This window comes from Ambystoma mexicanum, chromosome 2p, assembly GCF_040938575.1.
Source record: "Ambystoma mexicanum isolate Mex_15411 chromosome 2p, UKY_AmexF1_1, whole genome shotgun sequence".
In the NCBI taxonomy this organism is placed as follows: domain Eukaryota; kingdom Metazoa; phylum Chordata; class Amphibia; order Caudata; family Ambystomatidae; genus Ambystoma; species Ambystoma mexicanum.
In genome coordinates this window covers 1,165,794,341-1,165,816,540 of record NC_090923.1, presented here as the reverse complement: position 1 = coordinate 1,165,816,540, position 22,200 = coordinate 1,165,794,341, and the positions used below count along the sequence as shown (strand labels likewise).

The 22,200-nt window shown below is 48.4% G+C and overlaps 1 protein-coding gene across 5 annotated transcripts in view; it reads left to right on the top strand.

The window, feature by feature from the left end:
- Positions 1-22,200, top strand: part of HUWE1 (HECT, UBA and WWE domain containing E3 ubiquitin protein ligase 1) — a 2,445,223-nt gene that overhangs the window by 375,383 nt on the left and 2,047,640 nt on the right. For all 5 annotated transcript variants that reach the window (XM_069645305.1, XM_069645304.1, XM_069645303.1 and 2 more), the window contains exon 15: positions 15,816-15,921. In XM_069645305.1, coding sequence (XP_069501406.1) covers positions 15,816-15,921 — 106 coding nt within the window. The remainder of the gene's footprint in view (positions 1-15,815; positions 15,922-22,200) is intronic.

Sequence of the window (22,200 nt, the reverse complement as noted above, 5' to 3'; positions counted from 1 at the left end):
TTCCAAAAGCTCTAGGCCAGCTTAAAAGCAATGCACACAATCTGGTGTTCCTCTCCCTGGCTATACGGTTTCTAGCAGCAACTCTGGAAATTCAACCAGCTCTGAGATGGATGTCCAGGTGGCTTACTTTGGAGTTGATTGGTCCCACCAACTCAAGGGGAGAAGTCGTCCATGCAGGAGCTTCTCTGTCGATGCGAACTTGGTGTTTCGGCACTGCAGCAGGGCTTCACCGGGTAAACCAATGGTCCAGGAGTTGCAGCAGGCGTCCTCTTCAAATTCTTCGGTTCCTTCGTCCAGTGGTTGGCTCTGCCTTCCAAGCCAAAAGACTTGCCTTTTATTCGGTTCTCACCCATTAATTCCAGCCGAGCTGTCAGTCACCCAGCATGGTGGCTGTCTTTGCCGGGGAGTCAGCCGGCTAATCACCACAGTGCATTTGGGTCTCCTAGGAGACTAAGCACAGAGTTTCGGGAACCTCCCTCATTTCCTGCCTACCCCAGACACTGGAGCCAGAGGCGGCTCACTCGTGAATCTCGCCAAAGGCAAAATGAACAGAGACCAAACCTGGTTTGGCGCACAGAGTAAATCTCAAGAAGGACCTTTCCACAAAGAAATGGTGAAAAAAGACTGGGGGCAATTTTGACAAAGATGGCTCCCGTGGGTGCTTTACTGTAGCTGCGAACAAAGCCTGCAGTAAATGCACACCATGATAGTTCAAACGAAACCACTGCCACCAGCATTTCAGTGAGAAAAGGGTAACATACATTTTTTTTACGTGAGAAGCTACACACAGGTGATACTAGGTAACCCCTCCAGCACTCTATTGGAAGATAGTGTGTGCTGGGTCTAGAAAGTTACAAATGTAAGTAAAGTCCATTTCACTTCACTCCTCTTGGAAACAGTAGTTTATCCAAGAGAACGTACTTAAACCTTTGGGAAATCTGAAAGACTTCCCTGTGCCACTGCAATGAAGGTGCTGTGTGTCGCAATTGAAAAAGATGATGCTTATGGAATTTATCAGACTCCAAAACCAAAAGAAAGTTTACAAATTAATGAAAATACATGAGAGAGTGGGTTAGAAATTAAAAGTCCAGCAAAAAGTGCTAGGGGTCTCCAAGGTAATTAGCATTTCTGAGAATTCACCCTAACTCTACTTTTTCCCTCCATTATGGATTGAACTCCTTTTAAATTCTGCCCGTGTAATGGCATATTCCTGTGCATGGATACTCGTAAGGAGTGTAACCGTGTCACCCTAGTGACCACGAATGGTGTAAGGCCTATAAGCTCTTTTGGCCCAAGACCATTAAAGACCGGTGTACAAAGCAGTGGATGGCCTACACCATGCAGGCAAAGAGTAAAAACCCTGCTGCCTCCGACAAGGAGTACATAAGTGGCCACAGCTCCAATTTGGATCTCACAGGTAACTGTGGAATCTAGATTTCCCCGGCCCAGATGAGCATGCCTCGGGCAGTGCAAATCAGAATTCACACCCCAGCGACAAAGGCACACACTCTTCATCTAAGGTCAAGCACACAACCCCTCAGTCTCCTTGACTCATTTGTCGAAGAATCGATCGATACCTATAGGCCCATCAAAGGTTTCTTGCTGGGCCTACTGGAGGGGTATGCTTCAGCCTCTCCTGTTACAGGCACTACAGCAGGACCCTGTCCAGCCTGCTCAGGCTTTCCACACCCTCCACTCCCTTCCTTTTCCCACTCTTCTCAAGGTGCCTATGGAACGGGAGGGTCTGCTTGATATTCTGGACAGGGCACTTCCAGCAGTTTTGAAACCCCTCAACAGCAGGGATTTAGGCGTGGCAAGGTTAGGAGGAGACTCTCCAGCCAGAGACTCCCCTGCCCCAGCTAACGCATGACTCAGTGGTGCAGGTCCCCTCCCATGTTTCCCCGGTAGGGGGTACGAATAACATCTTTCACCCACACATGGGAGGGTATCACCTCGGCTCAGTGGTCCTCAAAACAGTCACTGGCACCCGTTGTATAGAATTCCTGCTACCACCCCAATACGTGCTGTCAAAAAGCAGGCGGCTGTCGCCAAAACATATACACATCCTGCTAGAAGTCGTCCAGATGCTGTTGCAGAAGGGAGCGCCCGAGGTCATCCCAGAACTTCAGGTAAACAAGGGTATTTATTCAATATACCTCCTTGTACCAAAAAAGGATCTAAACATGAACCCTGTTTTAGTATGTGAAAGCTTCTAAGTTCGGGATAACTTTATAGGGGGTAATTCCACTGCTACAAATGTAAGATTACATTGCCACCTTGGATATGAAAGATGCATATTTTGATATTTCAGTGTTGCCAGCACACAAAATACCACGGGTTCAAAGTAGAGAACTCTCACTATCAATTCAAGATACTCCCCTTTCGGCATTGCCTCACTTCCGAGGGTGTATACAAAGCTACTAGCAGTGGCGGCAGCTCACCTACTCAGGCAATCCTTCCTAGTGTATCCTTATCTCGATGAGTGGCTCATAACTGGAGGCTTGCACAGTGTCTGGAGAACACCCAAAGACTGGATCTTCTTTTCAAATGGGGGTTCTCAATCAATGAGTCAAGTCTGGTCCCCAGTCAAGTCAAACAGTTACTAGGGGCACTAATTCGAACAGAAGACGGACTAGTTTTCCCCCCTCCCAATAAGAGGTTTCAAAACAACGTTCCAGATCCCTCAGTATGTAGCCAGTCAAGTAGTCGTACAGAAAGCCGTGCCGCTGCTGGGGATGATGGCATCCTGCGTTTTCCTAGTTCCACATGCCTGTCTGTGCATGCGTCCTATGCAGAAGTGTCTCTCAGCCAATGGTCCGGCAAGCAGTCCGTACGATCTAGTGGTTGTCTAGACAGCCATCATTCAGTCTCTGCTGTGGTGGTCAAAGGAGAACCTTCTGAAGGGAAAATGCTGTTCCACCCGCGCAGTAGAAGCCACTCTCACGACTGATGTATCCCTGCCTGGATGGGGAGCTCAACTACTTGAACTCGCCATGGTGTCTCAATCGGTAGAAACCTAATCCATCAATCTGATGGAACTACTTGCGGTGTTCAAAGCCCTAAAAGCCTTTCAAACACATCTACAGGGGAACTCTGTTCTGGGCCTTATAGACAGCACCATAGCTATGTATTACCTGAACAAACAAGGGGGCACTCACTTTCTGGGTCAATCCAAACTGTCACAGATCATTTGGCAATGGGCACTCAAACACATGATGTACCTACTGGTACATGTTCCAGGGGAACACAATCTGACAGACTTTCTCACCCGAGACTTGCACTACCAGTACAGCACGAGTGATGTTTGCAATAACACATTACACAACGTTTTTGCAGAATGTGGTCATCCAGAAATCTACTTGAATGCGCAATGCCCAGATTACGCCTCCAGGTATACCCTCGGAGAAAGTCCAAAGGGAACGGTCTCTGGATAACATGGTAAGGGAGATTTGCCTACAGGTTCCCCCAACCCCCCCCCCCCCCCCCCTTCCCCTTATCAACAGGATAGTTTACAAGATGCACCAGGAACAACTCGCACTGATCCTGGTCGTACCAATGTGGGTTCGACAGCCGTGGTTCTCATCTCATGAGAATGTCAGTCTCCCCACCCAGTAAACGACCTTGCCCATACGACATGCTGTCGCAAGGGAAAGCACTACACCCATGCCCTCAAACACTAAACTTAACAGCTTAGCTCCTGGGCCTCCAACTATCTACAAAGATGTATGGACCTTCTTAGAGAGGCACGGAAGCCTAACACCAGACATTGTTACTCCAATAAATATGAACCTTTTATCTGGTGTGAGACTAAAAACATCAACCCTATTGACTGTTCACCTGAAGATATAGTCCTTTACCTAACGCACATTCAGGACTTGTTTTCAACTCACTTAAAGTACACCTTGCTGCTCTCTCTGCGTACACCACATCTCAGAGCAAGGTGTCATGGTGGAGCATTCCAGTGATTAAAGCATTCATGGAAGGGTTAAAAAGACTTTGCCCTCCTATTTCTAACCCAACTCACGGATGGAACTTGAATGCTTGTCTTACAAAACTAATGGGACAGCCTTTTGAGCCAATGCATGAAGCTAGTCTTAAGGCTCTCACATATTACCCCTTATCAGTAGAGTTGGTGAACTGCACGCTCTCAGTTCAAGACCCTTTTGTAACCATTTTTCTGATGTTTGTTAATCTGCTTAGAATCACATGCTGTGCATAGGTCCGACATCCAGTGGTCCCTGCGGAGTATTGCATTTTGTTTTTCGTAGTCGAAAAGGGGACGTCGTCAAGGCGTGTCTGTAACACTATCCCTATAGTGACGTGCGTTGTACCCACAATCCCTCACGCGTCGAGGTCCCTCAGATTGTTTTTTTCCGCCCAGCTTCTGGTCGCCTTACGCGGAGCTCCTAGAGAGACATTGCAAATACTTACTATCGGACCTCGGGCCTTAATTATACTTATTATATTGTTAAAGATCCCTCCCCTCGACGTTAGCTGTGAAGCTGTTTCTCCGCCGAGCAAGTTTTCGATGGAGGGGAAGAGACGGAGGAGATCCTTCGGCGCTGCCGAACACGTGGCCTGGCCTCGCCGGCCAACATACAGTAGGGAGAGTGGGGGTTCGAACTTTTATCTTCTCTTTGAGTGTCTTTCTTTCTCCCCTATCTTTCCCTTGGGGTTGTTATCACCAGTTATTATTGCCTCAGCTATGGAGAGGACACCTTTTAAGTTTTGCCCACGCTGTAGGGGCAAATACACTTGGAAGGACAAACACAAGCTCTGTAATCGTTGCTTGCCCCTCGATCATAAGGACAGCTGTGCGGCCTGTAAGCTCTTGAAACCAAGAACTCTTAAAGAACGCAAAGTTAAGAGGTGGGCGGACTACGCTATGTCGAAGTCAGTTTCCTCACCCGCCGCCGCTGTTACAGAAAGTGACGAGGAGGGTGATAACTCGACGTCCGTTACGGAAGTCATTAACCCCCAGAAGGAGCGCTCGCGCTCCTCGACATCCGTCCCCGGCCCCGACGGGCTCGGCTCACGCCCTGCTCATGGGGATGAACACCCCGGCGACAGGGACGCACACAGACCCCACAGGCCTAAGTCGAAGACGAAGGATCCATCGGCGCCAAAGGGGACGCAGGGCACTCCGGCATCTACCTCAGACCGTAAGGGTCTCAAGCCCCACCCGCAAACGCAGTCGCGACCAGCGATTGGGCTTTCATCAAACACGGGCGCTACCCCAAAATCATCCGACATAACGCTCCATAGAGCGGCCGTCGAGGAACAACGCGTAACGCAGGCAACGTCGACACCAGAGTCCTCTACTGACAAACTCGTTGTCGAGAGCCTGGCGAGAATTGTTTCCGAAGACGCACGTAAGCGGACGACGAAACAAACGTCGAATACCGCACAAAAAGCTATAGAAACGCCGAAAAAGCATAAGAGTAGCCAGGAACTGCCCCTTTCATCTAAGGGCATTTCGGAACTACCGGAGGGCTTTTCAGATGGCGACGGAAACCTTTCTTCGACGTTGTGGGAGCGTTCTAAGCGTTTTGAAGGTGAAAACACTGATTTCCCCCCTCTAGACTATTCAGGGGTCCCCCATGAGACCCTTGAAAGACTCCATTCTTGTATGGAGAAAATGGAAAGGTTTTTGGGAAACCAAAACCCACCCACACCCAAAAGACTAAGAGAATGGCCCCAGGATGACCCTAGGGTCAAAATTCCTAGGCTGTTTCCCCCTTCTACAGACGTATATGACCTCAGGGAAGAGGAGCAATACCTCCAGGAAGATGAGTGTTTGGGTGGAGAGAAAGAACATGAGGAAGAGGGGTTTGAAGAAGATCCTTACACTAGTGCAGGAGCTTTCGAAGAAGATACAGCTACCTCGCAGCCTTGGCAATCCCCATCAGTGCACTCAGACCCTGATGTCTTTCACCCTTCTCCTCCCAAGGATTCACCTATTGGAAACACCTCTCCCATAGATGACCAACCTTCACTTAATGCACTATTGCGCAAGGCAGCAGCGCATTTCGAAATAGACACAGGGGAGACTCTTCCTGACATAGACTTTGTAGAGAAAGTTATTAAAGAAAAAGCCCCTGTTAGTCAGTCTATTCCGCTCCTGGCTTCTATAAAGAGAAGAATAACTCCTTCCCTTTCCAATCCTGCCTTAGTCAGAGGGGTCAACCCTCGGATAGAAAAGCTCTTCAGCCCTTCGCCCTCTGACCCGTTGTACATCAGAGGCCATTCTATTCCGGACTCCCTCGTAGTTACTAATACAAGGAAAAGAGCAGGGGTACCACTATCCACTAGTGAGGCGCCACCTGACAAAGAGGGCAAAAAGCTCTACGCACTTGGGAAGAGAATCACGACGTCCGCCGCCTTTTCAACTAGGATTGCAAATAACAATTCCCTACTGGCTAGCTACGCAGATGCACAGTGGAGCAAGCTGCGCAGCGAAGCAGAGGACTCACCAGAACCCCTGCGTTCACGCCTGTTCGCTACAATCTCAGAGGGAACTCTTGTAAACCAGGGCATCGTAAAGAACTCCTTAGATGCCGCAGAGACGGCTGGCCGTTCCCTGGTTCAGGGAACACTTCTCAAAACGCCATGTCTGGCTGCGCAATTCGGGATTTAAGCCGGAAACCCAGGCTTCCCTGATAAATAAGCCCATAGAAGAAACACATCTGTTTGGGAAAGCAGTTGATGAGGCCCTAGAACATGCAAAGAAAGAGTTTGATACCATCAAAACTCTTGACCAAATTTCTAGGCCCCCTAACAGACGCGGCTATGGCAATGGACGCTTCCTTCGTGGCCAACGCCAGCAGCAAAACCAACAGCAATTTTACTCTGCTACCAACTGGCCCTCTAACCAGGGTAACAACACCCAGTTCAGTCAAAGAGGCCAACGCCGTGGCAGGGGAAGAGGTCGCGGCTCCAGCCCCAAAGGTTCCACGCCCAATACCAACAAATGACCCGAAGATTCGGGTCCCCTCCCATGCATCACCGGTCGGGGGCCGGCTAACATCGTTCCTTTCAGCATGGGAGGGAATATCATCAGACCGCTGGGTATTATCCACCATAGCCCACGGATACTGTATCGAATTCAACGGTTCCCCGAAGTACAGACCCCCACGGAACCGACGCATGACACCGGTACACCTCACCATTCTTCTACAAGAAGTAGAAGAGCTACTGAAAAAAGAAGCTATAGAGGCTGTCCCCCTATCTCAGGTAACAGAAGGTATTTATTCAGTGTTCTTCCTTGTACCCAAAAAGGACTTAACCATGCGCCCTGTATTAGATCTGCGCCCAGCGAACAAGTTTGTCAAACCCCAAAAGTTTCGTATGGTGACCTTGCAGGAAGTAATCCCACTGTTATCACAGGGGGATTACATGACAACACTGGACATGAAAGATGCATACTTTCATATTTTTATGTTGCCAGCGCACAGAAAATACCTCCGGTTCAAGATAGAGAACAAACACTACCAGTTCAGAGTACTACCCTTTGGGATAGCATCTGCACCAAGGGTATTCACGAAAGTACTGGCAGTGGCAGCGGCCCACCTGCGTAGGTTATCCATCCCGGTATACCCTTACCTCGACGACTGGCTCACAACAGGGGATTCTTACGAAACCTGCTTCTCCAATACCCAAAAGACTGTAGACCTTTTGTTCCAACTGGGCTTCTCCATCAACGAAAAGAAGTCCAGCTTAGACCCCAGCCAAATCAAACAATTCCTAGGGGCTCTAATTCGAACAAAGGACGGCCTCGTCTTCCCCTCCAACGAGAGGGTCCAAAACATGCTGTTTCAGATCCCCCATTATGTGGCAGGTCGAGAGGTAACGGTACGCAAAGCAATGCGCTTGCTAGGAATGATGGCGTCATGTATTTATTTGGTACCTCACGCGCGCCTGCGCCCAATGCAAGAGTGGCTCAACAGCCAGTGGTGTCAGGCCAGCGGACAATGGGACGATCTTGTGGTGGTCTCGCAGGCCTTGGTTCTCTCGCTACGGTGGTGGACAAAAGAAAACCTGTTATTAGGGAAAACTTTTGCCACACCCGCAGTGGAAGCCACTCTAACCACAGACGCATCCCTTACAGGATGGGGGGCTCGCCTATCCCATCACACTGCTCACGGAGCGTGGACTCAGAGTTTAGCATTCAAGCATATAAACCTGCTGGAACCACTAGCTGTGTTCAAAGCACTGAAAGCCTTTCAGGAACACCTACAAGGAAAGACAGTGATGGTCCTCACAGACAGCACTACAGCCATGTACTACCTCAACAAGCAAGGGGGCACTCACGCTCCAGGACTGTCCAAGCTGTCCCAGAACATCTGGAAGTGGGCTCTCAAACACATGTTCCTACTATCACAACATGTACCGGGGGAACTCAATCTGCTAGCAGACGAACTCAGCAGAGACTTCCCCCTGCCCGTAGAGTACGAATGGCGGTTACAAGAAGACATCGTCTTCAACGTCTTCACACAGTGGGGTTTCCCAGAAATAGACCTGTTCGCAACTCTGGAAAACTCTCAATGCCAAGATTACGCCTCCAGGTACCCCAGAACCAGTCCAAGGTCTATCGATTCCATGGTCAGGGAAATCTGTTTAAGCATTTCCCCCCAGACTCCCCTTCTCAACAAGATAGTGCACAAGATGCACCAGGAACAAGTTACCATGATACTGGTGGCCCCTATGTGGGCCCGACAGCCATGGTTCGCTCACTTGTTGGAGATGTCTCTATCTCCTCCAGTGAAACTGCCCTGCCCGTACAACATGCTGTCACAAGACGGGGGCAGGACACTGCACCCATGCCCTCAGACCATGAACTTAGCAGCCTGGCTCCTGAGGTCATAGAATTTGGACATTTACAACTTCCACAGAGGTGCATGGACATCCTCAGAGAGGCCAGAAAGCCTAACACTCGTCACTGCTATTCTAGCAAATGGAAAAGATTTGTCATCTGGTGTAGAGGGAAGAGTATCAACCCCGTTGACTGCTCTCCCACACAAATTATTCTGCACCTGACCCATTTACTGGACTCTGGTCTAGTATTCAATTCTATTAAAGTACACCTGGCAGCGCTTTCGGCTTACACCACTTCACAACTCAAAGTATCGTGGTGGAAGATCCCAGTAATCAAAGCCTTCATGGAAGGGGTAAAGAGAATACACCCTCTAATAGCAAACCCAGCTCCCGGCTGGGATCTAAATGTGGTACTCACCAGGCTCATGGGGTCACCCTTTGAACCCATGCACAAGGCAACTCTTAAAGATCTCACTCTTAAGACTGCTTTCCTAATAGCTATTACCTCCATTAGGAGAGTAAGTGAACTACAGGCCCTTTCGGTTTTAGACCCCTTTGTAACAGTTCACAAGGATAAAGTGGTTCTACGCACACACCCAAGGTTCGCACCGAAATTCATCTCCAAATTCCATGTCAACCAGTCTATAGAACTACCAACTTTCTTTCAAAATCCTTCAAATCTAGGAGAAAAAAGCCTGCATACACTTGATGTGCGCAGAGCTGTCATGTTTTACATGGAAAGAACTAGTCCACTGAGAAAGACTAATCAGTTCTTTGTCTCGGTGGCAGCAGGAAGAGAAGGAGATGCAGTTTCAAAATCCACTATATCTAGATGGATTGTACAATGCATCACTCTCTTGTTACACACTTGCTAAGAGAGAACTACCCTTCAAACCAAGAGCACACTCTATTCGAGGCAATGGGGCATCCATAGCATTCATTGCAAATGTTCCCCTTGAGTCCATCTGCAAAGCGGCAACCTGGAGTTCTGTACACACCTTTACAAAACACTACTGTCTAGATGCCCACTCTAGATCTGATTCCCAGGTGGGACAAGCAGTATTAAGACATCTTTTCTCTACTGTTCCTTCTCACAACCCACCTCCAACTCCGGGTACTGCTCGCTAGTCTATGCAAAGCATGTGATTCTAAGCAGATTAACAAACATCAGAAGACAATGCATTACTTACCGTAAAAGCATTTCTGATGGTTGTATCTGCTTAGATTCACATGCGCCCAACCTTCCTCCCCGCTCGGATGGAAGGAACATAGACATCTTTTTCTATATCTCTTTTCTGTACTCACGTCTAGAAGGCTCCCTCAGGGCAGAAAAATACAAACAGAGGGACCTCGACACGTGAGGGATTATGGGTACAACACACGTCACTATAGGGATAGTGTTACAGACACGCCTTGTCGACGTCCCCTTTTCGACTACGAAAAACAAAATGCAATACTCCGCAGTGACCACTGGATGTCAGACCTATGCACAGCATGTGAATCTAAGCAGATGCAACCATCAGAAATGCTTTTACGTTAAGTAATGCATTGTCGTATGCGCACACACCCACGCTTTGAGCCTAAATTCAGTTCTATTTCATGTGAACCAGTCCACCAAACTTACTTTTTTTTTTGCGTCCCACTAACTCGGCTGAAAGAAGCCTTCATACACTAGATGTTAGGAGTGCAGTCGTGTATTACTTTTATGAAAGAAAACCACTAAGACAGACCAATTATTTGTCTGTTGCTGCCGGTACTGAAGGGGTCCCTGTCTGTCGGAAATCTCTAATTGGATTCCTAAGTGCATGCAACTGTTAAGCTCTTGCTAAGAGAGAATTACCCTTTATGCCTAGAGCACATTCTACTCTAGGCACAGGAGCTGCTGTAGCCTTTATTGCAAATATTCCTCTTAATTTTATTTGCAAAGCATCTACCTGGAGTTCTGTTCATACTTTCACTCAGCATTACTGCTTAGACACTCATTCTCAGGTGGGACAGGCGGTGCTAAAACATCTTTGCTACTATTCCTTTGCACATGCCACCACCATCTCCTGGTACTGCGTGTCATTCTATGCACAGGGAGATTAACAAGTATCAGAAGCCATACATTACTCAACACAATTGTGTTTCTTTGGCTTTTATCTGATTAGATTCACATTCTCCCACCCTCACTCCCCGCTTGGAGTTGAAGGGGACATAAGACATCAGAGCTTTTTCAGCTCAAACAAGAGGAAAAGAAGGAAGGCTTCTTGTATCAATGCCGGTAGGCGAAGAGAAAGACCATTGTCTCTGTCCCTCTACCGGACGATGTTTGGGATGAAGGGCTAGCTCTGATGCCGAATCCCTCTACAGCCCCAGCGAAGAGACCGGCTGGAAAAGTACAGGGTGCCAGACTCTGCACCCAAGTGCTTGCTGTCTCAACCGTCACCAGACTCGGTGGTCTCAGTACCGCCAGGAAGAAATTGTTGGGCTAGATGTCTTCTGATTTTGCCATCCCTCCGGACAGCGAGGGGAAGAAATTTGACTCTATGGGTAGGAAGGTTATCTACTCTGCGGTGACTACGGTCAAGGCTGCCAATGCCCTCGCAGCCAGATACGACCGGGAGCTGTGGTTTAAGCTAGCGCCTCTCCTGGACATCCTCCGCAACAACAAGCGGGTTGAGGCTTTGGAAATCCTTCAAGAAGGCAAGGTGGCATCGAATCATGCCATCACGGTGGCCATGGACATTGCAGACGCGAGATTCCGCCAGATGGGAAACTGTCTGCCTTCGCTGTCGTGGCTGGCTCAAGGCCACCAACTTTAGACAGGCGGTCCAGACAAGGGTTTTGGACATGCCCTTTGACAGGGACAACCTGTTGGAAAAGCTGTGGATGAATCTCTCCAGGATATCAAGGCGGACACAGACGGCAAGTGCCCTAGGCATGCTACAACAATGACGGCCATCCTTTTGTTCCTAAGGAGGGAAGTCTAGCCGATCTTCGAGGGGTTTCAGCGGGGGCTCCTCTTACCGCCAGCCCTCTTGCTCCTCCACCCAGGAAGCCAACAGGGACCGCTACAAGTCCTTCGGGGGCGGTCGCCGGGGCCTGCAGGGCAGCCCGTCGATTGCTAAGCAAGATTGAACCAGTCAGGACCTCACTGGTGCACCCCGGTGGGAGGCCGACTGGCGAACTTAGTCAGTGTGTGGAAGACCATCTCCACCGACCGTTGGGTGCTGGACGCTCTTGCCCACGGGCACAAACTAAAGTACCAACAAAAGTGTCCCCAAATACCACCGGTGGTCCGGCAGGAAAACCATGTCCCTCAGCTGTTGCTGGAGGAGTGGACCGTGTTAAAGAAGGGGGCCATGGAGCTAGTTCCGAAGCGGCTCTAGAGTTTCCTACGAGGACTGAACAAATGCATAAAGTCCCAGGAGCAAAGAATGGTCCCTCTTCAACACATGCTCGGACAGCTGGAAGAGGAAGACTGTCGTTTGACCTGGAGGATGCGTACTTCCCCATCCACAAAGGACACCAAGTTTCTGCGCTTCATCGTTCAGGGTAAGCATTACAAATTCAAGGCCCTTCCTTTCGGACTGAAGTCAGCGCCCAGAGAACCTCACCAAGTGCCTGGTGCCAGTGGCGGCCCACCTACGACTGCAAGTGATCCACGTCTACCCTTACTTGGACGGCTGGCTCATCCGGCCAGATAGAGACCGCGCTGTCGACCACACAGCAAGGACCGTCCGCCTACTGAGGGATCTGGGGTTCTCAGTGAATTCTGCCAAATCCTGCTTGACTCCATCGCAGGACGCTTTGTTCCTGGGTTTCCGGCTCAACAGTGTTGTGCCTGGCGTCACCGTCTGAGGAGAGGATGGAGGCCATCTTGGGCAGGGTGCAACGGTTGTTAGCACTGAAGATTGCCATGTTGAGCGCCATCAAGTCTCTTCTCGGCATGATGTTGTGCATATACCTCATTCGACTCTGCAGGTTGCAGATGTGCCCGCTCAACGCCTGTTGGGTGCAGGTGTCCGGAAGCTTCCAGGACAGGATGGCACTCAACGAGGAGTTCTGTCGTGCGATAAGATGGTAGGGCATGGATTTCCAGCAAAGCCCCTCCCCCATACCAGGAGACAGTCACGACAGACGCATCCCTGGAAGGATGGGGAGCCCACACCAGCCTTCTTCACGCCAGAGGCCTGTGGTTGCCGGAGGAGAAGATATTGCACATCAACGTCCTGGAACTACGGGCAGTATTTTGGGCCCTCAAGGGCAAAGTGGTGAGGGTCTTCACGGACAATACCAGTGTTTTAAATCCAGATATGGGGCACCAGATCCTTGGTGCTATCCAGAGAGGCGCATGACTTGTGGCACTGGGACATCGCCCAGGGGATGTTACTCATTCCTTTTCACCTGGCAGGAGTAAAGAACACAGTCGCCGACTCCCTCCGCAGGGAGCTACTCTTCCTACGAGTGGGAGCTTCGGCAGGATCAAGTGGACTACCTTTCTCAAATGGGGGCAATCTCCCAGATCGCTCTGTTTGCGACGGCGATGAACACCAAGTGCTGGAGGTTAGTCAGCAGGTTCCACCAGCCGGGGAGCATGGGGGACGCATTCCCATTCCCTTGGGAAGGCCTGTTTCTCTATGCGTTCCCTCTGTTGCTTCGAGTCATCAATCAACTCAGATGGCACCGGTGCAGGATAATCTCGCACCAGCATGGCCGAGGCAGATCTGGTACCCAGACCGTCTCAGCATGTCAGCATCACAGCCAGTCCAGCTGCCAGTGGTTGCGGATCTTCTCGCCAGGGAAGGAGGCACCATTCTTCACCACGACCCGGAGTCTCTGAAACTGAAGGCCTGGCTCCTGCTGCATTAGTGTTCGGTGTCTACAATCTTCTGGCGCACTGCAAGGCGATTCTCACCAAGGTCAGGGTGTCATCTACCTATAGACACAAATGGAATCGCTTTGCAATTTGGTTCCGTTATCAGAAGATCAATCCTGCGGGTCACAGCCCCTCAGGTACCTCCGTATTTAATGTTATTGGCTAAATCGGGACTGGCTCATGCCTCCATTAAACTACATCTGAAGGCTGTTTCCTGCTACACCAGACTTCATTGACTGCTCTGTGGCCGCACTGCCTAGTTAAGGAGTTCATCAATTGACACTTCCGCTCGTTGCTCCTGGCGTGGGAACTCCATGCGGTGCTGATAAGGCTCATGGGGGCTCAATTCGAACCTATGCCCTCAACTCAAGCTTCTATCGTGGAAGATAGCTTTCCTCATGGCCATCACCTCTGCAAGACGAGTAGGTGAGATCCAGGCAGCCTTACTTGACTTTTCACGAGACGAGGGTGGTGCTGCGGATGCACCCCTTCTTTATGCCCAAGGTTCCGTCGGAATTCCACCTCAACGAACCCTTGGTTACTTGTGTTTTTGTGACGCCTTAGTCACTGGCTGAAAGGACTTTTTACTCTCTGGATGTGGCTCGAGCGCTGAAGTTTTACAATGCCTGCACAAAGTTTCCAGAAAACTTCTCAACTTTTTGTGAACTTTGGTCCTGTGAACCAGGGAAGGCCCTGTCCAAGGTTTCCATTTCCTGGTGGCTCTCTGGCTTTTTCACTCACTGTCACCCGTTGGCCAACCGACCGCTGCCTGGCTGTCCAAGAGCCCATTCCATCAGAGCGATCGCTGCTACAGCGGTGTTCCTGTCTGGTGTTCCCTTGCTGGACCTCTGCATGGCTACTACGTGGAGGTTGACACACACCTTCATGAAATTCTATTGCCTCGACAGGGATTCCAGTGAGAAGTCCAGAGTCGGCCAAGCAGTACTGCGCAATCTGTTCGCTTGAAGGTGAGCCTGTTGACGAGGTAAGAGATTGCTTCTGTTGAGCTTTGCCACCTCCTTTGGTTGTGCGTGTATGTACTGCTATGTATTCTTTATTCATGAGCATGTGAATCCATGCCAGACCCATGCTGGAGAACAGTTACAGGTAAGTAATGTGTTCATTACTGTTGATTTTGGGTGCTGGGGAGGTAGTACAACCCTGGCACAAAAGTTGTGAAACAAATGTAGATGAAATAAAGTATCCTATGATTAAAGACACTACCATCCCCTGAACACCACAAAACTGAAAACAGTAAAAATTCTAGGAGCCGTCTCAACAAGCTGGTGGCAGCAGTTAAATTTTTACAATTTTTGCAATTTTTAGTTCTCGCGTTTACCGTGTTTGTCTTCTAACTGTGACTAGTGCCCGACCTGGCCGAGCCACAACGGTTTTCGCATGTTTAGCTATTTTGTGCTTTGGCTTTCTTCCTGCCTTCCCAGGAATTTCCTTGTGTGGTTATGCACTTGCATGGGAAAGCAGTGCTTTTCGGGGGATAGTGCCTGCCATGTGTTTGGTTGCAGGAATTGGGTTGGGAGGGTCTGGTCCCAATCCATATACTTGTGACGTTCTGTCTGGGTGTGCCTGCATGAGTTGGGCCCACAGTGGGGCATATCTTTCCATTTGAAGGCAGAGTCTGATTACTCACCTGAAGGGCTGGCAACTTGTATTCACCCCTTCAAACCACTTCAAGAGGGTGCATGGGTGAACCCTCAAAGAGCCCATATGTGCACAATGCTCAATTTACACCGGTCTCGCCTTTGGGAACTAAAAGCACAGAAAACAAAATAGCAGAGAGTAGGGCTCAGAACCATACATTTTTAAATAAGGGGTGAGATTTGCCTGGAATTCAAGATGCTTTTACCCTCTTCTCTCCCCCCACTATTTTGCAAAAAAATTTTCTGAAGTGTTGTAGTTCTCCTCAATAGCCCTGGTTTGTCCGGGTCTTTCATGGAAGAGGTGAGTCGGAATATGGTCAAGCAAATTCATCTAGATGAACACATACTATAAGGTGGCTAGAATGAACACCTTATGGTGTTTGCAAAAGTCCTTTCAGGTCATCATTTTAACAAGTTAATCTACCTGTTCATAAAATGGTATGACTTAAGTGTTCCCTAACCTTGTTTTCTTATTTTTAAAGCATGAAGTCAACCTGTGCAGAAAGGAGTGTCCTTTTGTGATCAAGCCAAAGATTCAGAGGCCCAGCACTGCTCAGGAAGGGGAGGAGATGGAGACCGATACAGAAGGTATGCTAGTAGCGCTCTTAAATCCGGTTGTGTTTCTAAAAGCAGACTACTGACCCCATCCATTCACCAGGCTTACATTTGTTCCACACACCAGCGCTAAAAATGAGTGCAAAATGTACACCCTTTGGAGGGGTGGGGGTCGAACACTACATAGCTGTAACCTTGGGTTGGAAAATAGATCCCTCTGCCTTATCGAATAACAATAGAATGCTTATTTTTGTCCACATGCTGGGTTCCAAACGGCTTGGTTTTATTTCTACAATAAAAAAAATGGGAATTGGCTTATGGCGGTGTCCAGTCATAATATCGAATACAAAATTTCGAATGTCAAAAAAGTCGCATCAAAAATGTCGAAAAAAAAAAATGTCGAATTATTTTTTTTTCGATATTTTTTTTGGGCTCTAGTTTATATAAAAAAATAGGTAAAAAGAAAAAACGGGGATTGGGGGGGGAACCCCCCCATTTCGAAAAAAGTCATAAAAAATAAATTCGACATTTTTTTTTTCGACATTTTTTTTTCGACTTTTTGACTTTCGAAATTTTTGATTTCGAAATTATGTCTATAAACCGCTTATGGCAAATACAGGCACTTTCTTTTCTTTCAGACTTTTGTTTGATCATTTGGGGATACTTCAACCTTAGACTGGGTGCTGGTGCAGATCTCCCTTGTGACAAAGATGAGGAAGGAGCACACTTTTTCTATGAAGTCTCTGCTTGGTGGATCCTGCTACCTCAATGGTGCACTTTTATTATGCAATATTTGGATTGAAATTGGCTTTAAAGCCATAAACGGGGGGGGGGGGGGATTCCTGCCAAAGCCTGCTGGGGAGTTTACATTTAATAATCGTCATTTTAAAGTATTGATTTAATTTTAATCCCAATGCATTGGTGGGGGAACATTAGTGGGGTCAAAATATTGAACTCGCAACCCACTTTTACTTTATTGGTTGTGGGGTGGGCAAGAGGATAAATATCTTAATGTTTTATTTCCACAACCCCTGGTGAGAGGAGCAGGAAATAGGGTGTTTTGTTGGAAGGCTGGCGGGGGAAGAAGAAACTCTAAAGTGTTATTAATAGACAACTGGTGCAAAACAACGCCCCTAGGGCTGCCACAGGCACCTCCAGGAGAGACAACATTTCCGAAGTGAGGAGGCAGGTTCACCGGCTTCCAGTCAGAGGATAGTCTTCAAGACACTCTCCCGGACCCATAAATGCCTCCATGACCTGGCTCAACCCTACCTTGCTCAAAGAATCGTTAAACACACATCCACAAGACCTCTCAGAAAGGGGTATTCTAACATGGTCATCACTCGCAAGACGTTGAAAGTACGCGTCGGGGCTCAAGCTTCCCCACGATGGCCGCATCACACTGGAACGCCCTTCCATCCCACCTAAGGATGATCTAGTCACGCTATGCATTCCGCAAAGCCATCAAAACCAAGCTCTTTGTCTAAACTGCTTGGCTAACTCGTAAATATTATCTCTGCTGTAATACTACTGATGGCTCACTTTTCATGTATGTGTTTACTTGTCTTGCTTAAAGTCACCTACCTGTATGCACCTATAGAGACCATTCGGTTACCCGTAACCACGTAATCAAAATTTCCTACAAACTTCTTGTAACAGCGCCTTGATGCATTGGGCTGTAAGCGCGCTATACAAATGCAAATAAATATCAGGTTTTCAAGTTCAGCTAAAACCCCATTGAATATTATTGATGCCTTCACTAAATGTTACGAATTGGCGATTGGATTAAAAAAAAAAAGTTATATTCCTGGATATAAACTAGTTGCAACGACAGAGGGCCCTTTACTGCTTTTAAGGCGGACTCCCACAATGTTATCTGACGGAGGCGAAAGGACTATAAGAAACAGTTGGCTAAAAGAAGGGTAGGGATAGCCAGCAAACACCGTTAAGCTGTATGAATGGCTGCAAATTCCTATGATCATCCTGGAATATTATTGCAAGCACCACTAATAGGCTAGATCTGGGCCTATCTGAAGTTCCTGAAGTATGTAAAGGAGTGGATTTAGCACTTTCACGCTTGAAATGGGGCTGAAACAATTTCCAGCGACCTGAGAGCCTGCTGTGTAACCTGAGCCTGCTGTAGCCCTTCCTTCCACTTGATCTGGGGACTCTGAAAACTGCGACCTCAGCCCAGGGCCTTGTGCGAGCCACTAGACTCAAGAAGACCTGCATTTTGAGCCATCCCAATTCTTGCTGTGACTTTGCAAGGCTGCATTACCCCAATACCCTCAGACCTCGAGCCATCTGGCGGTGCAAGCTCTTACTTTGTGAGCATTCTGATGGAACTCCAGAGACCTGATTAAAGTCCGAAAAAATCTCCTCACCAGAATCCGACCAGCGATATTCGTTCATCAGTGCTGTTTGAAAGGCGCTGAAACCACAAAAAGCCGCTGAATCTAAGACAATCCGTAGCTGACGAAGTCCTCTCTCGAGTACTGCCGCAGGAGCCCGCCAGAATTCCTAATCGCCACGACTCGGGCACATGAGCAAGAGTCTGCTTGGCTGTAGCAAGGAGGAATCTAGCTGGAACACTTTCTTCAAACCAGAGGTACTTTGGGGGCTTGGGCTACTTACCTTATTGCCATAAGTCATGCTTTATCACTTGTTGAGAAGGGCACTTAACTTTTGGAGTTGCTCTCAACTCCCCTTGCACATGTTTAGCAGCTTGTGTCCCTCCAGTGGTTTTCCTGAACTATCTGACTTTATGAAAGACTTTATCCAAGAAGTGCATCACACCTATCGACTTGGTCCAATTGACTTTGGCTGTCCTGGCTCTTTAAAGCACCCTTCTAATCTATTGACTTTGGCATTGCCTGTCCACTCATAGGTTGTAATTTGTTGAACACTTTTACTGCTGGGAAAGGCTTATTTAGATTTCATTAGAGGATTCGAACTGTCTTCATATTATTAGAAAGTATGTTCTAACTTTTTTGGAATGTATTTCTGATGCTTGTGAATCTGCTTAGAATCACATGCTGTGCATATAGGCCGCCATCTAGAGGTAACCGCAGAGTATTGCATCTTGTCTTTCTAGGATCTAAAGGGGACGTAGAGTGTCTAACACTATCTCTAACGTGTAGTGTACCCAAAATCCCTGATGCGTGGAGGTCCCTCAGATTGTTTATTTCTGGCCAGCTAGCTGGTCGCCTTACGCGGAGTTCTTACAAATTGCAAAATGTTTTCAGTAGAGGGCGCTGCGCGTCGATGTCCCTCGAGCCGATGTCCCTCGACAGCCTCCGTATCAGCGCCGACGTCATGCGTATAAATAGACTCGCGTAGCGTCCTTTGCTCAGTTACGTTTTTCCGCGCTTCCTGGGCCTCGTGATCTTGTTGCTCAGTTAGTTGGAGAATATATTCTTCGTTATTCCTCGAATACCAACTCCTACTCTATGGCTTCCTCATCCGAACCGACGACTCCATGGTCCGGCTTCAAAAAATGTTGAGACTGTGGAAAGAAAATGTTGTTGCCAGATCCTCACAGGATCTGTTTGTGGTGCCCGGGATCGCAAGGACTGCATGTCCATGATGGCGAAAGCCTTGAAGGAGCGTAAGGGGAAGCTTGAGAGCTAAGACAGTTAAAACTCCTTCGAAAGTTTCCTCGGCAGAGTCGAGACATTCGTCTCCTCGCCGAAAGGAAACATTCTCGGTCTAGGTCTCGAAGCAGTTCCCACCACTCTTCGAGATCCAAGCATTCAAGTAAGAGACGTCGAAGATCCCCTTCCTCGTCTTCTTTCTCTGGAAAGTGTGACCTGCCCCACAAAACATAGCTCTCGGGCTGAGTGGGAGGAATTCCGTAAAAGGATGCTTAGCGTCTTCGAGAAAGCGGCCTTGACCCCCTCGAAGACAGCTGAGGGTGATACCCTGGGTGAAAGACCCGAAAAATGTAAACGCCGCGAGTCGTTGCACCCGGCGAAAAACTACTCGAGTGCGTCACAAACCCTCGAGCAAAGGCACTGTGCCATCGACGCCATCGTCGAAGGTCCCTTCGCATAAATCTGCGTCAACGGTGCCATTATCGAAGGGTTCATCGACGAATAGGTCGATCGAATCGACGCAGTCTTCGACGTCAACGCCGTAAAAGAGAAAACCCACGGCCGTCACTACCTCACAGCCAGTGGTCATAACCAGAGCCTCTAACATGACTTCAAGGTCATCGACAACCTAGAGTAGGATCCCGATCCTATTGAGTTCTTCGAGGCCACTTCCAATCTTCTCGACACCCTTTTCTGTGTTTTTGAAGCCTTTAACATCCGCGTCGACGATGTCGACGTTTTCCCAACCAATTATGACAAGTTTAGCCCCTTCTGCTCTGGAAATGGGATTTAAGCTATTTCCAAGGTCTGATCATTTCAGACCTTTGTCCTCCATTTATGAGGAAGGGGAGGATTCAGATCAAGAAAGACCCTTTGGGTTGCAGAGATCTGCAACACCAGAACCAGAGGGATTTACCTCTGAAGAAAATAGGTTGAAGGACCTTCGAGAATCCTTACATGAGGCAAGTGGGTTAGATACTTCCCCAGAAATAGAATTTGCCAAACCAGACCCAGGGGAACATGCTGAGACCCCTTATAGAATTTTAATGGCAAGAATTATAGAATTCATGGGTTGGTCTACACCTTCACCTGCATTCCAACAGGATGACCTTACAGACATTTTAGTTAAAGGCCCACAGGAGGATCCTGTGGTTCCATTTCACGCTGCATTACCAAGAAAAATATTGGCTAACTGGGAAACTCCTGAGGTTATCCCGGCGGTTAACAAAGTTATCAGCCAAATATAGGGTATCTACTACTGACCCTGAATTTTTGTCTAAACATCCAACTCCAGAGAGTCTGGTTGTTCAAGCAGCAACTGCATCAGGCAGTAGATCGGCATACCCTACTGTTCCACAGGACAGGGATGACAAAAGATACGACTCTATGGCTAAGAACGTTTTTTTCTGCATGTAGCATGGCGTTTAAATCTATTAACGCTACTTGTACGCTCGCAAGGTTCAGCCATACACTTTGGGAGTGTGCTTCATCAGCGGCTGACTGCCTCCCAGAGGGAGAAGAAAGGGAAGAGTTTCTAAACATCATTAAGGATGGTAAACACGCAATTTGTGAATCCCTTCAAACTAGCATTGATTCTGCTGACAGCATCAGTAGGGCCATGGCGGCAAGTACTACAACCCGCAGACTTGCGTGGTTGCGAAACTCTGGGTTTGCTCCAGATGTACAAGCCAGACTTTTAAATATGCCCTTTGACGGCTCTTTGTTTGGTAAGAAGGCAGATGACAGCCTAGAAAAGTTAGACATCCAAAGCAGCAGCAAAATCCCTGGGTGCTGCAATCCGTCAAACACCATATCGCCCCTCAGGAACCTCTTGGAGAGTGAAGTCCTTTCGCTTTTATTCCGCATTTGGAAAAGGCAGAGGACAGTCAGTTCAAAGAGGTCAAAAAATTCACCCAAGGTGGAGGGGGTAAAAATACAAAAGCCGCAGCAGCAGCAGGTACCTCTTTACCCTCGGCACCTGCATCAGCCGCCTCTAAATCACTGAGGACTCTCCTCACAAGACACCAGTAGGGGGCAGGCTAACTCAACATCTGACGGAATGGCAGGCTATTATGTCAGATGCTTGGGCATTGGAGACAGTTGCCCAAGGTTACTGCCTGCCTTTTCTACGCATTCCTCAGTCATCCACCGGGGAACAGCTCTCGGAAAGTTCCAGATCCGTCCGCTCCTCTTGCAGGAAATTGTAGACCTGCTGGAGAAAGGTGCCATAGAACCGGTACCTGTAGCGGAGAGGAACAAGGGCTGGTACTCCCCACCCACCCCCCCACTTCCTAATACCGAATGACGGAGGACTGAGACCTATCTTGGACTTACGAGAATTGAACAAGTTCCTCAGGAAGGACAAGTTCAAGATGGTAACTCTTTCTCAGATCCTTCAGGCCCTCCAGCTCCAGGACTGGCTGGTATCTCTGGACCTTCAGGATGCTTATTTCCATGTGCCAATCCATCTCAAACACAGGAAATACCTGAGGTTTGCAATTGGCGGCTCTCATTATCAATTTCGAGTTCTGCCATTTGGGCTGACCTCCGCCCAGAGGGTCTTCACCAAGCTAATGTCTGTAGTGGCTGCAAGTCTAAGGAGGGAAGGGATTCACGTCTACCCCTACCTGGACGATTGGCTGATCAAAGCTGTATCTCCGGAACAAGCTCAGATCCAGCTAGATTATGTCTGCCACTTCCTTCACAAGCTGGGCTTCTC